General features: G+C 40.6%; 3 protein-coding genes across 3 annotated transcripts in view; 1 reads left to right on the top strand and 2 right to left on the bottom strand.

The window, feature by feature from the left end:
* Nucleotides 1-1,943, bottom strand: part of grid2ipa (glutamate receptor, ionotropic, delta 2 (Grid2) interacting protein, a) — a 31,162-nt gene extending 29,219 nt beyond the window's left edge. Inside the window, exon 1 of the mRNA XM_067571056.1 lies at nt 722-1,943. Coding sequence (XP_067427157.1) covers nt 722-803 — 82 coding nt within the window. The 5' untranslated portion in view covers nt 804-1,943. The remainder of the gene's footprint in view (nt 1-721) is intronic.
* A 474-nt stretch (nt 1,944-2,417) lies between these two features.
* e4f1 (E4F transcription factor 1) lies at nt 2,418-8,904 on the bottom strand. Its single transcript, XM_067570178.1, has 14 exons — nt 8,740-8,904; nt 8,361-8,482; nt 7,378-7,465; nt 7,112-7,293; nt 6,818-6,938; nt 6,565-6,717; nt 6,272-6,459; nt 5,882-6,118; nt 5,326-5,437; nt 4,956-5,173; nt 4,612-4,810; nt 4,333-4,505; nt 3,772-3,834; nt 2,418-3,605 (listed from the first exon to the last, which is right to left on the bottom strand). Exons 1-14 carry the CDS (start codon nt 8,834-8,836, stop codon nt 3,231-3,233), a joined length of 2,328 nt encoding a protein of 775 aa, XP_067426279.1. The 5' UTR covers nt 8,837-8,904; the 3' UTR covers nt 2,418-3,230.
* Nucleotides 8,905-11,981: 3,077 nt separating this feature from the next.
* On the top strand, nt 11,982-16,370 carry narfl (nuclear prelamin A recognition factor-like). The gene is made up of 11 exons (XM_067571138.1): nt 11,982-12,089; nt 12,856-12,951; nt 13,032-13,175; nt 13,283-13,412; nt 13,588-13,722; nt 14,098-14,216; nt 14,631-14,760; nt 14,848-14,920; nt 15,099-15,236; nt 15,426-15,583; nt 15,699-16,370. Exons 1-11 carry the CDS (start codon nt 12,024-12,026, stop codon nt 15,938-15,940), a joined length of 1,431 nt encoding a protein of 476 aa, XP_067427239.1. The 5' UTR covers nt 11,982-12,023; the 3' UTR covers nt 15,941-16,370.
* Nucleotides 16,371-16,380: the final 10 nt, after the last annotated feature.

Consider the following 16,380-nt stretch of genomic DNA (forward strand, 5'->3'; position numbering starts at 1 on the left):
ATCATATGACAGCTTAACCCTGAGGTATAAAAATGGAAGGTAAAACATTGGAAAATATTACATAGCACAACAGTCTGTGAAACATTTTAGAACTGCAGGTACATGAACAACTTCACACAGTCATCCATCAAACCACCAGCAACAAACAAACCACTGTTTTACTTTTTGTAATTGATCAGAAAGATGGAAAAAGAGGGCAAAGTAAGACAGAAGAGGAAAGACTAAATTAGAAAGTAAGAAAAGCAACAAAAAAGTGCACACAAGAAGTGAAAAAATAAAGGTCAGCACAAGACTTTTCAAAGAAATGTCAGATCTGCTTCAATGCAAAGAAAGACAAATCTGCGAGGGATCTTTCTGGAGCACACGGCTTAATGTTCAGGGCGAGATGTGGCTGAGTGAATAAAACATATCCAAAGACTCAAAGAGACACAGAACTTGGTGTCAGTCTACTGAAAGGAAACATCAATCTGTAGCTGATTATTGATCTAAAATAGATTGGGAAATCACTGACATGGAGCTGTGGATCAGCATCTTTTCTCCCCAGCAGAACACAAGCAGCGCTCAGATGACTGTCACTTCTTTTTGTCCTATTCTCTCCAGCCTGCGACCCAGATACACAATCTCAGCTTTAGCTCCTTTTAGTTCTCCTTATCTTACCTTCAGCAGATGAAACAGTTCAGGAACATCATGTAAAAATTATGATTCAGAGAATTAGACTTACAGAAATCTTTGGAGGCACTCCGGGTCCCAGACTTGCTCTGGCGCAGGGAGAAGCGGCCCTTTCTGCTCAGGAAACGCCTCATCCTTGCCCGGCTTGCAGCGGGGCACGTTCCAGCCAGCCTCCCTACACCCCCAACCTGGGGGTTGTTGCAGCCAAAGAGTGTCCACGGACACCCTCTTGCTGCTCCTCACCTGAGCTCACTGCCTCCAAAAGCTTCTACCCAGCTAGGCAAATCGAGTACACCTAAAGGGTCACATCTGTAGATTATGTAGGCCAGTGCCTCCCCCTGTTCTCAATCAGAGAACCAGCGGACTGGAGCTGAGGAGAGGGAGGCCGGAGGAGAGGGGAGAGCGTCTGTAAGTCAGGCTCTCCATCCTGGGTGAGGCGATCCAGCCTCAGCCTCAGTCCAAGCCCTATGGCTGAGCGATGATCAGAAAACTGGGACACTTGGTCCTGAAATGGTTCTTTGCAAGAAAAGGTACTGCGAAGCCCCATTTTTCTATAAATACCTTTCCCTCTCTCTCTCTCTCCCAACCTCTCTCTCTGTCTCCCTCTGTTGCTCATGTGCATGGGGCCCTCTCAGAGGGCTGAGGAATGACCCAGAAACTGTGTGGTGTACCAGCCAGGGACACTTCTCTGATTATAGCGTCTGTGTTAACCTCAGCACCAGTTAGAGATGTAGCCTGCAGATATGCTCAAGGTTACACGAACCCAATACAGCAGTGTTTCAACTAAGCCAATCAGCCATAGTAAATTTGGCATAAGATTGCAAATACTGGGTTTAGCAGCTTAACTAAGTCTCTCAGCACATCAATCAGTACAACCCTTGCGGCCTGGGCTCTCATCTCAGAGGATGCAGCAGTGTTTTACCTGGTAGGTGTGTGTGCTTTCAAAGCAGGTGGTATTCCCATGATGAGATGGTGGATGACATTCACTCTATAGCCACACACTTCTGGAAAAAGAAATGAAATAAATAAGCTAAACACAAAGACAAAAGACTAACAATACTACATGATCTATGGCAACACAGGAAAAAAAAAAGTGCTGATATTCCGGTGTTTTTCACTGATGTTGAGGGGACTTTGCTGGAACAACATTATGAATTTGTAAGATTTGAAACAACCAGATACCAACAGGCCACAGTCAACTTGTTGTGTGACAGGGAAAGGGAACATATTTTCCCTCAGTGGTGCAAAACTGGCTAAAAGCAGTTGTTTCAGTGTTGAATTAATCAATTCAACTGTCTGTACTCTTTTGTCTATGGTTCGCTCTTCTCACTGGTCAGAGGAGTTCAGATGGAAAAAAAGCTGCTGTCACATACACGTAAATACACTAGATATGACAGTTGTGTGAATACCTTTGATCAAATCTGATCAAAACCACACACGCAGTCCTGATGAAGCAGATTAGCTGAGTTTTTGACTAAGGAAGATTTTTTCTTAATTTTATCATTGATTACTTACTAAGATACGAACATTGAAGGGTACAGACAAATACTTGGTATGTGGTTGTTTCTTCTCAATGTCAAGATCAGCCTCAACCCAGCAAAAAATATTTTTCAAACACACACAAACTAAAAACAATGTATGATAATATAATAGCAATGTCAGGCACACTCTATCATGACATTCTGAAAGATTGGACAATCTTCTCAATCAGAAAACCAAGGTATAAACACAGACGAATAAAAGTCCACTGTATACGAAAATAGCATTTATTTGATGCAAATTCTGCTTGAGTAAACTGGCCACATTTTTATGTCTGTGTACTGGTGAATCTGTCATGCTTAGAGATGCATATGATTGACCAGCTCAGAACAGCAACACTGTACCATCGGGGGAATTTATAGTGTCCCTGAATAGTCTCAGGCAGGCAGGCACACACACACACGCACAATTCTGGATCTGTCTTTAAAGAAGAGAAGACTTTCAAGATATGACCGTTGCCGACCTGGACTTCAGAGAGCGCAAGTGAAAATTGCAATGAAATAATACCATTTTAGGTAGTACGAGAAAGACGGGATTTCACTTTTTGCCAGTAGAAAAGAAGAGAGGCTAACAGATGAAGGCAAAGACAAACGGTTTAGTTGGAAAAAGCCTAAAACACAGTGCAGAGACAAACATGTTCAGTTTGTACATCGTAAAAGAAATCACATCTGTCTTCAAAAGGGCCTTCTAAATTAATACCTTATAAAATGAAACTAATAATCTAGTCTTTTAAGCCTGATGCACTTAAAAGCTACAACATTACCTTGAAATCTGAAAGCAGTGCTTCATTTCAGTCAATCAATAAACAAAACTAGTCCTCATGCACACTCAGTCTTTACATTTCATACAAAAATGACTTGGAAGTTTTTCTATTTCTGTAACTTTAAACTCTATAAACACTTTGGCCTTAGTTTTGTAATTCAATCAGCCCCACATGAAGCTCATACGAACTCGACGGTAATCCACTACGCAGGTACAGTCGAGCCAAATTCATCACAGTCCATAGTTCGTATCCTCTACAATCACACAATGACAGTCTGAATCTCCACCTCCTCCGGGGAGGTGATGACGTATTCCTCTTGTTGCTGCACCATCTGTATTCCCTCCTGCACCACTTCCTCTGTCGTAACCATAGTAACTGTTCCGTCTGCCGTCTCCACGGTGCCAGCTGTGGCCAGGAGCGTGCCGTCACTGATGGCGGAGGCCAGTGTCATGGCCACCTGCTCCGTCAGGCTCTCGGGTGTAGCGATGGTGATGGTGTCGCCGCAGTCTGAGATGGACGCGCCCTCCTCGTTCACCGCCACGTTGCGCACAATGATCTGGTGGCTGCCCGTGCCGCCGGCGCCATGTGACTGGCTGACAATTCTCTGCACCACTTTCATGATGTGGTTGCCCATCTGGGAGGGAGAGGTTAGAAACAGGGTTACAGGACAATGCAAAGCCTTTAATGTAACAATGTGAAACTTGTTCATTAACCTGAATTTTAGAAAACAGTGTGATTCTCACATTCTGCAACTACTGTCGATCATACAGATGATCTCATTTATGGTTGCGTATACTGACCTCATTTTGGCTGTCTTGAATAAGTGTAACCTCCTCTTCCTGCACTTGCTCCTCTGTTTGAGTCTGGAGGAAACAACAGAAGCAGATCAAATGAATAACAATAGCTAGCAGCATATTACACCAAATGTTAATACAGAACATTTAATTAACAACATAATAAATATACGCATGAATCAAAGCGCTAATAAGACATTGCCCTACTAAATTTAGGAAAATCCAACATTAACCCATTTTTTAAGAATTAGTTACCTTTTCATCCAAGCCTCAAAATGCTTAAATATGTATTCAAATAAGAAAGAAAAGCACATTATGTTGTGTCTGTATTTAAATTGTGTTAAGCTAAACTGAATTGTGGTAATTCTATAAACTACTAGTTCCTCCTTGGCTCTAAAAATATATTAATAAGGTAGATGTTATTTTTGATCTGTTTAATATTGCTCTTCTGTAACTGATTGGGGTGTGGATAAAGGAGTTGGAACCCACAAGTGTTTTAACCTTATATGCACTGTGAAGCTGTGATGTACACACTTTCTCTTTGCCCAGCTCCCCTGTGACTCTCACCTTGATGATATACTCCTGTGTATCTGCCACCACGGAGGAGAACTCCACCAGGACAGCATGAGGATCCTCATGAGATGAGATGATGGCTGCTGTAGCGAGGCTGTCCACTGACGCCTGCTCCTCTGTTACCTGTTCATCCTGCTGCTCGCTGGATTCTTCCTTGTGGCAGCCTCCTAGTGGAAATCAAAACAAGCATCTATCATTAGGCTTGTTTGTATAACTGCTGCAAATACGTGTTTTTCTTAACATTTTGTTTTGTTGTCTGTCCATCTCCCTTACCTTTTGCACGCCTGTGTCGATTGAGGGTCCCATGCTCAGCGAAACCCCGTCCACAGTTAGTGCACTTGAAAGGCTTTTCTCCGGTGTGATGGCGGATATGTCGCACCAGAGAACCTTTCTCCCTGAAACCTCTCAAGCAGAACTGACACACGTAAGGTTTCTCATCACCATGGGTCCGCTGATGCACCTGCAAAGCATTCTGAACAAGACAAAGAGGTACTGTAAAGAAATGGCCCTGGAAATTCCTTTTACGTCTCTAAATGACAAATTAGTTAAAAGTTAAGAGTTCAATACAACAAAGAGTTCTATCTATAATTAGGACTGGTAAATTACACCCAAATCACCTTAGTCTTGTACCCCTTGTTGCATCTGATACAGTGGTAAGGTCTTTCATCCGAGTGGGCCCTCATGTGCTCGCGCACATGCCCGATGGTTTTGTACAGCTTGCCACACTCACCACACTTGTACCTCCTCTCACTGACATGGAGTTCCATGTGTTTCTTAAGCAGATAACCACTCAGAAACTCTCTTTGGCACAGAGTGCACTTAAAGGGCTTGTAACCTGCATAAAGAATACACAAAGATAATTAATTGTTAAACAAAAGAATCCAGAAAGTTCCTTAATGATTCGTTTTCTGTCACCTAGTCCACACTTTTTAACAATAGTTGATCAAGAAGGAAGAGTTCAGTGATTCTTTGAGTATTCATACTTACCAAAATGACCCTTGACATGAAATCGGAAATAGTTCAGGCCCTTGAAAGAGCGATTACAGTGTGGACATGAGTACAATTTTGAGCATGTCTGTTCATCTCCATCACCTGCTTCCTGCAAAACAAACAATGTACAGGCTGCTTGAAAAATAATGTAATGTGTGCAAATAGTCATTGCCTAGTCAAGGTCTATGAAATGTCAGGAAGCAGTGAAAAATGCCCGTTATATAATTTCAAATTGCCTGTTTTATCTGACCAACAGTCAAAAATCCAAAAGATATTCAGTATATTATCATATATGATGGGGGAAAAAACCCATCAAATTTGAGAAGCAGCAACCAGTCAGTATTAGTCATTTTTGCTTGAAGAATAACTAAAAGAGTCAGATTACATGTTTAGCACATTTACAATAATGCATTCTACTATTTTTGAAAGGACAAGCAGATACAGGAAACATTTCAGAATATTAACAATAAAAACTGTTAAGGAACCCACACTGACACTTTCAACGGACTGCAAAACATGTCTTCAAACACAATGCAGTTCCCCTCACCCTCACCTCTGCCTCCATCTCCACAAATTCTTCTTTAACCTGGATCTCTGTGATATTCTCTTCAGCATCAGGACACTCGGTGACCACTTTATTTATCTCCTCAGTTGCCTGTGAGGTCTCCTCAACCACCGCTTCCTCTGTCTCCAGTGCAATGCCAGAATTGATGATGGCCTGGCAGATGAGACTGTCACCCGCTGCTGCAGCTGCCGCCAGGGCTTCTGCCTGAGACTGTTCCACCACCACCTGGCCAGAGGACGAGCAACAGGTCAACAGAAGAGTTTGGGCAAGAGTTACACCTCCACCATGCCACATTTTTGTAATATAACAAACATGTATCAAAAAGCACTTTCAGGTAAGATATCTGTGTAATGTAACTTGCATCTTTTCTCCACCCACCTGTTGTTCCTGTGTTGTGCCATCCACCTCCATAGTAAAGTGGACCTGATGGAGGACCTCTTGGGAACCAGCCTCTACCACACTGACGACAGCAGTCTGAGCCTCCACCACCTCCTGCTGCTCTGGCTGCTGCTCCACAACCACCACCTCTTGCTGGCCAGCCACAGTAGCATGATCAGCTTCGACCCCTGAAAAATTCACACAGACCTGTCAGTAACTCAGTGGATTATCATTTCATTAAGTATTCGAAATTTACTTTGAATCCAGTGCTAAAAAACAAGAAAAAACCTCACCTTTCTGTACTCCGTCCTTGCTGACCAGGATCTCCTTGTACTGAACGAAGCGGATCTTTTCCGTGCAGGGTGTGAGAGCCTTAAGGTGTCTGGTGAGGGCACCTGACTCTCTAAAGGACTGGCCACACAGGGTGCAGCGATACGGCCGCTCATCTGCAAGACGACGGGAAGAAAGTAGAGTTATCATTAGGTTGACTTTATTAGAGGACAATGAATTCAAGACAATAACAGCCCCTAAGTCTAGCTTCCGTACCAGTGTGACGACGGTTGTGACGAATCAGGGAACCTTTAGTGCGAAAGGAGGTCTCACACAGGTCACATGTGAAATTCTTCTGGTCGCTATGAGTTTTCATGTGAGTTCTCAAGATGTTGGTCTGTTCAGAGAAAGCATTAGAGAGACAAGATTGGCAACATAACGTGTAATAACTACCCTGCTTGTTATGTTATGTTATCACTGTTAAAATGGATTTCAAAGAATTTGAAAATCTAATGTTACCCATCTCATGTATTCATATATTCATGTAATAAAATGAACTGTATGACTCACCGTTTTAAATGTCTTTTCACAGAGCTGACAAATATAGCGTCCCTCTTGGTTGACTTTGTAGGTGAGTTTGTCATTGTCAGCATTGTCAGATATGGATCCTTCAGTTCCATCTGACTGCTCAGTGACTTTTAATGCAGTGATTTTCTTCCTGCGGCCTCGACCCAGCAGACCACTGCTTTCATCTGTGTGGAAAACAAAGTGACAACAACAATTCAATCACCTTGTCGTTTGGAGATTTAATTCACCAAGCTGAAATGTAGACCCACCGTTAGTGTTGGTCTTCACAGGCTCATCTGATGATGCACCTTCCACTGTTTTCACCTCTGTAGAGGAGCTTCCGTTGGCTGCAGCAACCTGACAAAATAGAGATATCCAACTTACATTTGCTCTGCAACTTTTGTAAACTTGCTGTTTATAGTAATTACTGGATGTATACACAGGGGCGGATTTAGTGATTTGGGGGCCCCAAGCAAACTCTGCTTTATTTTCACCATTTCTCTAACTGGGAATGTTGTTAAAAGAAGTACTCAAAACTTTTTCTTAAGTAAATCTATTAATACCACACAGTAAAAATATTGTAAAAGTCTTGCATTAAAATTTTTACTTATAAGTGAAGAGTGAAAGAGCAGTATTTTCAGCAAAATGTAGTTAAATTTACTTAACGTCTGTATACTATAATAAATAAATTACATGACTTCACTCTCTATTTGTTGATACAGTCAACATGGTAACAGGACAAAGGTTACAAATGATAATAACAATAACAATAACAATATAAAATGGAAAAATAACTTCACAGAAAAGGTAGGCAATAAAATACGATTTCTTTAAAAGATTCTTGGAGCATTTGAAGTGTATGTGCACATTTCCTTTTGTTTATAAACTGGATAGACTCAAAGTATGTACTTTCTAAATTCAATCCTGAAAAGTTCAAACAAGATTCTGAGAACTTGGATTGATGGATGTGAATTTTTACCAGTAAATTTAATAAAATGGACAGACCATTGAACTTTGTTTTGTTTTTATTTTCTTTTTCCATAGTCCAGTATTACATCCTTGGCTTCCAGCTTAACTGAATGGTTTGAGTGTCAAAATGATCAATTGTTTTACAAGAATCCTGTATGCTGACATTCATAAAATAGATATTTAGTTGTGTCTTGTTTTTTGTTTTTGTTTTTGTTTTTTTTACAAAAATGACCTTGCCTAATGGTAATGTACACACATTTGAAGTGCACATCACAGCTCCTACCTGTTTTTGGACATCCTGGCTGCTCGCCTCTCGTCTGCAGCTGTGATGCAGCTTGTGCTGGATGAAAGCTTCCAGCGTAGAAAACTCAGACTGACAGCGTCCACACTTGTGCACATCTTCATCTGACAGCACAGAGACAACACCTTTCACTATATAAATAACTTGAACGTGTTGGCGCTGCAAGCTACCTACTAGCTTCACCTATGTAAACATTTCATAATCCTGCATTTTCTAAAAGCTGCACTGAGGACGCAAACAAGCTAATGTTGCTAATGGCAGCTAGCTGCTAGCAACATTTCACGATGGAGGAAGTTAGCTAGGCCCAAACGCAATAACTGATGAACATTTCACGCTTGTTTTGGTCAGTGAGTGGACCAACCTTCGTCTCCAAGAGTGGTCTGAATGGTGATCGTCTCGTTGCCGTTCTTCGTTTCCTCCGTCTCTGTTTCTGCCGTATGATTATTTTCTACATTCATGTCGTTCTCCGTCTCTGTCGCAACGCCACTACAGGGAGGGAAAACATGGCGGATTTACGACCTCGTAGTCATAACAACAATAGGGCGCGTGCGTGTGTCTTGTCATTATAAAGGGGAAAAATGCACACGTGATTTTACCTTGCCTGCTATTTTGTCCTGCAACTTTATGCAGTAGCTCATTAACTGTATTGGAAATATGTTTTTAAAATATGCAAAAATCGATCTGAAATAACAAAAATAACAACAATAATACATTTAATTTAATTTTAAAATAATTGAAACTCAAAGTGCTACAGTATTAATAACATACAATACACAACATAAATAAATTATTATTATTATTATCATTATTATTATTATTATTATTATTATAAGAAGAGTTAAGATGAAAAGGCCTTTCCAAACAGAAAGGTTTTTATTTATACTCATACATGATATATACAGTTTGGCGTCCATTAATAACTTTTATTTACTTTATTATTTACTGTTTTTTATGACAGTGGCATTGCATGTCTGTGTTTCTCTCAGAGCTAAAACTATTTTATCAAACATAGTCTGCATGTTCAGATATATGCAGCAGTTGTAATAGGCCTAAGATTATGTTTTAACATAGAGATTTTTTTTAAGACATTAGATATTAGACTGAAGGCAGAAATTATTAAAGTTTTTAAAGCATAGCCAACCTGGAGTAGCCATATTATATAAATGTGGGACCGATCTAGGGTCTCACAGCGACCGATACAGGCCCCATAATCCACATTTTCATATGAAGATTGATTTTGTACAGTTAAATACAAATCAGAATGTGCAGATAAAATTATAAATTCATCTCAGTCAGTCCCAGACACAAACAGGCATTCCTTAAAACATTCAAACTTTCAGGGTCCAGCCATCTTTACTTTCGAACAGGGATCCAAGATAATGGACAGGCAGAGGCAGTGTAACCTACATATTTGTAAATCAGAAGTTATCACTGTAATATATACTGATGTGAGCTTCCCTCCTGCAGCTACCCACCTTGTTGCTTGATAAAAAAATGTTTACAGTATTTCAATGTATTGTTGGAAGAGGACCTATTACGTATGAACAGCTGGCCATCAAATCATCCAATTCAGGATAATCTCACTACTGAGCATTGAAGGAAAGATCTTCTTCAGTATCGTAGCAAGCTGGCTGACAGACAGTCAGTGCCAGGATGCAGGTGGATCCTTCAAGGGCTGGAAAAACCTATCCGGTGGGCTTGGATGGGCTTCAAGCTGGCAAAGTCAAGTACTTGGGCTGAAGAAAGGCCAAGTCATGAACAGGTCACTGATCCCAACTATCTCAGAGAAGCCAATGAAGAGCCTGGGCAAGGTCTTTGGCAGCAGCCTCAAGGACTCCACACCTGTTCAGTCAACTTGCCAGGAACTGGACAGCTGGCTGAGATCAGCCGAACAGTCAGGGCTCCCAGGCATGTTCAAGGCATGGACAGACCAGCATGGTGTATTTCCAAGGATACTCTGGCCGATACTTGTCTGCAAAGTCCCCATCTCCACTGTAGAAACCTTGGAGAGGAAGGTCAGTGGCTGTCTCAGGGGATGGCTGAAACATTGCCCTCTACAGGAACAACACAAAGCTCTGGTTGCCTTCAAAGTCTTCGGAAGAGGAAATCAAGGTGACAGGGACCAGGATATCCTCCTGGATATCATCATCATCTTGGAGCTGATAGTGCCAATGTGGAGGCTCACAAAAGGAAGAGGACCAATTATGAACAGCTGGTCATCAACTGTCACATGCAGGGTTGGAAGGCTAGATGCATGGCCATCAAGGTAGGCTGCAGAGGATTTGTTGGGCACTCACTCCACAAAGCTTTAAGTGCACTGGGCATCACAGGAGTAGTAAGGAGCAGAGCCATCAAGAACACCACCGAAACAGCTGAGAAAGCCTCAAAGTGGCTTTGGATCCGGAGAGGAGGTCCATGGGGAAAAGCAAGTGCCACCTGAACACAAGCTGTGGCCTGATCAACCACAGCTGGGTCGCCTGGGTGAGGGTGTCTGATGTTGAAAGACCGGAAACACCCAGTGACCACTGCACAATTATAGGTCCAGTCATTTCATACTGACACAGGGTCTGTCAAAAATTTGGCAACACTGACAGAGGTTGGAGGGGGATTAGGGACCCATGATGCATTTTTCCATCCAAAGGGCCTCTAATTGTTGAGGGCATGTATTCAATGATGAGGAGGTATCATTTATCAACACAGACAACACAGAGAGGCATCAATTGAAGGCCAGTCTGGGCAGCACTTTTGCATATTCAGCCATTCAGAAATATATTTAATATTGACACTATTTGCTTCTCAAAGTGTACAAACTATACCATGAAATCCTTATTCTGCATTCATTTATGCAGCGATTTACAATAGATATGAAATAATTAAAAAGAAGAGATGAAACATATATATAAAAATCAAAACAGTCCCAGTTTAGATAGAACAATTAACTGGGTGATGGGGTGTAGCTGTATAAACCTGTGATTATGTTTATTCATTTTATAGAGATAAAGCTATAAAGCTGTATCTATCCTTCTTTTGGATTATCAAGAGTCATTATCAGCATTTTTAGACTGTCAGCCTTCCTTCATTATATAACCAATTAAAGATAAATAACATAAGATGCAAAAAAGACAAGATAAAAAAAAAATAAATAAATATACAGTGGAGAACAGAAAAGGGAGGCAACAGATAGTGAGTTTTCTCTCTGCTGAAGTTAAAGCAAGGATAGCTATTCATTTATTACTTTGGAAAAACATGTATTGTTTGGATTAACTGAATATGACTCTGTTCATAGTTCTGTTTTAATTTGCTTACTATTTTGACCAAATTTTATATTCACAAATCCAAAAAGCCAAATTCAGAGCTGACTGTCCATATCAAATAATACATTTCTTCAATATCTGAATGTACAAACAAAAAAGCTGTTAAATCGTATAACCACTGTAAGCTTTACAATATATTTATTTAACTTTTTACATTATTATTGTTTATTACAACCTTTAGTCAAACTGGCGTGTTTGTGAATGTTGACTCCATGGATGTATAATAAGAGCTCTTATTATACATCCATGGTTGACTCGAGTTAGTGTTATAGTAAAGTGTTAGCTATTCACGACACCAAAAGTAAACAACGAACACTTTACGGCAGTAAATATGGCTGCTCAGTTTAGCGGTGTTCTGCAGTTGACAGATCTCGATGATTTTATCACCCCGTCTCAGGTACCGAAACATACTGTAATGTGTTACAAGTCAGGATTTATTCTAAAAGGACATAAGTAACTATTTCAGTAACTATTACCGCAAAGCTATTTAAGTAGTGACGATGTTAAACTAACTGCTCGTGTCAGCGCTGTTGTTTGAGCTAACGGTTAAAAAATACCCGCAAATAATGAATCCATCTTCACTGACAGTCGTCAGTAAGCAACGGGAATTTTGTTACTGACTGCAAAGTGTAAAACCAGCTCATGTTAAACCGTCGAAAGTGTGTTACGTAGTTAGCTTACCGCTAATGTTAGCAATGATGCAACTGAGCAGAAATAGCTGTAACACTCGAGTTAGTGTCCGAGTTATCAAGTTTAAGGTCCTGGTGTTTTTGCTACTTTATATCATTTGTATTTAGGCCTACTATTCGCTTATCTGAATGATGTGGCACTGATGTTCATTTGCATTTTGAACTCTCATTTCTTACATTTCATGTAGAATCTTGTCATCTGACGTTCTTGAGCTTTATGGAAAGAAGAAAACGCAAAATATCTTTGAATCTGGCCATACACCTCAGTCTGTTCACCTCTACATCAGTGTTATTGTTTGTTTTTTATGTGAATTTATTGATATTAATAGCTGTGTGATGCAGTTGAAAGCTCTGGTAAAAGCTCATTAATGGACCTTGATCTCAGTCAAACAACTGTTTCCTAAGTCAAGAATAAACTTTCATGCTCAGTAGTATGTTGTACTTTGGCTCATGTTTGTAGTCTCTGTTTTGCAGGAATGTATCAAACCTGTCAAAGTCGAGAAGAAACAAGGCAAATCTGTGGCCAAAATCCAGATAGAAGATGATGGCAGTTATTTTCAAGTCAACCAGGTGTGTACAGAGGCTAATCCAAACCTGTGTGTTGAATAATTGTAGCACAATTTTACATCTCATGTTTTTTTTTTTTGTAGGATGGTGGGAAGCAGAAGCTGGAGAAAGCAAAGATCACACTGAATGACTGCTTGGCCTGCAGTGGTTGTATAACCTCTGCTGAGAGTGTCCTCATCACACAGCAGAGCCATGAGGAGCTCTACAAAGTGCTGCGCGATAACAAGGTAGAGATGAATATCTTTGTTTGAATGCATATGTTTTCTGTGTCTGGTCGTATTTGGTTTTGCAGCCTTTGGAATGTGTTAGTAATAATTTTGCATTCTGTCCACAGGCCAGTGAGACAGAGCAGAAGGTGGTGGTGGTGTCGGTGTCACCGCAGTCCAGAGCCTCCCTGGCAGCACGCTATGGCGTCAGCAGCAGCGAGGCTGGGAGGAGGCTTACTTCTTTCTTCAAAGGCCTTGGTGAGTGGAAATAACATTTGTTTTCTCTTCCATTCAAACCATATTGCTCATAGTGATGCAGGAAATGACAATAAGACAGGTTGGATGAGCCGGACACAGTCACCTTTGAAGATGATTACTGATGTAATTTAGATACTGATCAAAAGGACGTGCAAACATGATGCTTGTTTTGCAGGGGTTCACCATGTGTTTGACACAAGCTTTAGTCGGACCTTCAGCCTGCTGGAGAGCCAGCGAGAGTTTGTGGAGCGTTTCCAGAGGAAGGAGCAGGACAGAAAGGCCCTGCCCATGCTGACATCTGCCTGTCCAGGTATTCCATTAAAAACCTTTATCAGTCTAACATAGAACTGTCTTAGCGGTTCAAGATGCTGAGCACAAAATCACAACAGTGTGGGCAGGAACCTTCGTTACATGTCATCCCCATTTCTCTCTCATCATTTCCTGTCAGCTCTCTACTGTCCACTCTCTAATAAAAAATCCCATGACTACTTGAGGAGAAAAAAGTGTTAATTTTACTGACTACATTATTATAACAAAGTATTGTGAGTATATTAATCATCTTTTCCATTTTTAGACATTACAAGCTTTTAAGGCAGGTTCAGTTGCTTGAGTTAACATTTCTTGTAATTTCTGTTTGCTCAAAGACGTTTCTCATTGTGTGCATGTGTTTGTGTGTTCTGTTCAGGTTGGATCTGCTATGCAGAGAAGACTCATGGAGAGTTTATTCTCCCATACATTAGCACCACCCGCTCCCCTCAGCAGATGATGGGTTCTCTGGTTAAAGGCTATTTTGCTGAACAACAGGTATGAAAACAACTGCATATGAGAGATGACAGTGAGTTTCACCTGATTGATGTTAATGTACTTTCTTACATCTGAGAGTTTCACTTATTTTAACCTGCAACGTAATAGTATTACTATGATTTTTCCAACTAGTGTTACCAAAATAGTTTTTTGTATGAAAGCAAATAAGGAGTATTGACAAAAATACTGAATATTCTACCAAATAAAAAAATATGACTTTGAAGTTTTGATTATCTTTAAAAGTATTAACTCATGGCATTTTTCTCCCTGATATATGCAACATTCCTCAGCACTTTTTTGTGCGTGTGGAATACCTACATTTGCTTGTCTTGTTGCCTTCATACTTGTTTCCTTGAGGAATGGATGAAAAGTTATAACGAGTTGCCATTTAGCTGTGTATGTTTGTGTTTTTAGGGGCTGAATCCACAGCAGATCTACCATGTGGCAGTAATGCCCTGTCCTGACAAGAAACTTGAGGCCTCAAGGTCAGACTTCTACCTGGACAAAGCTGAGACCAGAGAAGTGGACTGTGTCCTTACCTCCGGTACAGTATCTACTCCTATGATGTTCTTTGTATGCATGAATGTGCTGCATCTTCTCTTTTTTTATTATGTTTTTCTGTCTCATATAGGAGAGGTTATGAAAATGCTTGAGGAGGAGAAGATGTCTCTTAATGATGTGCAGCCTGCACCCCTAGATACAATGTAAGTTCTGTGCCATTGTTTTAATGTTTTACAACGTCAGTGTGAGAAAGGAAATTAAAATATTACAGTTAAAATAATAACACTGTTTAGCACAGCACATCCCTAAAAGTAAGCCATTGCATAAATATACAGAATAACAGGTGAATCAGGAACTAACTAAATATTATTCTTGACCCAGGTTCAGCAATGTGATTGGGGATGAGTTCCTCAGCCATGCTGGTAGTGGTTCGGGGGGTTACCTCCATCATGTTTTCACCAACACTGCCAAGCAGCTGTTTGGAGAGGAGGTAAAGGAACTCACCTACAAGACCCTCAGGTGAGTCGGTTTCAACTACTTTAATGTCAGAGGATTAGAGGCTCTTCATTTGCAGGCTCACAGATGTAGGACCAAACCTCTGTTCATAAAATGATTAAATACACTGTCTTACTTTTCTTGTACCACATGTGTTAAGGAGCACTTCATAAATGAAAGCCCTGTTTTCCCACCTTAACACCTCTGCCACAGGAATAAAGACTTCCAGGAGGTGACTCTGGAGAAAGATGGTGTAGTCGTACTTTGCTTTGCCTCCACATATGGCTTCCGCAATATCCAGAACCTGGTGCAGAAGCTTAAGAGGGGGAAGTCACCTTATCACTTTGTGGAAGTTATGGCCTGTCCCTCGGGTAAGGAGAAAAACACTTAAGCATATGTTTGCCACACCAGAGACTAAACTTCACACTTTTTTTTTTGTTTAGAAGGAAATTAAAACCCAGCGTGTTACCTCTTGTTTATATCCAGGTTGTCTAAATGGTGGTGGACAGATAAAGGCCTTACCCGGTGAGAACCAAAAAGAGCTTCTCCAGAAAGTTGAGGAGCTCTACAAAGCAGAGCTCTCCCAAGCACCAGAAGACGACACACGCGTGTCTGAGCTGTACCAGTCGTGGCTCCACAGTGTAGGCGAGGAGAGAGCCAGAGAGCTGCTGCACACGCAGTACCACACTGTGGAGAAGATGACCAACGGACTCGTTATGAAGTGGTGATTTTTTTTTGACAGCATGTTTTTGCAGTTTTATTTTGTAAAGGTTTTTTGTCAGACACTGACTACAGAACCGTCCAAATAAATGTGAATTTTTTTTTTTCTACATCAGAAAAAAAAATGATGTAGGCAAAGTCAAATTATAAGGTTTGATGTAGGCCAACATGCCTTCACTCTAATTATCTGCTAATCCAAAGCTCTGGTCCTGGTATTTTAATTACTAAGTAATAGATAATACACACACAATTCTGTTGCCAAACCAAATTATGTGTACGGCCTGATAATTTTCCTCACCACTGCTGATTTTCCACTCAAGTGCATAAATATTATGTAATTAATTTGTAAGGCACCTGTTACAGTTTGCAAGTGTGACTTGAAATAATATCAAATTACGATCATTCCTTGTTTATTTAACCTAATGATTATATATATTTTTTGAAAAAT

Source organism: Thunnus thynnus, chromosome 17, assembly GCF_963924715.1.
Source record: "Thunnus thynnus chromosome 17, fThuThy2.1, whole genome shotgun sequence".
Taxonomy (NCBI): domain Eukaryota; kingdom Metazoa; phylum Chordata; class Actinopteri; order Scombriformes; family Scombridae; genus Thunnus; species Thunnus thynnus.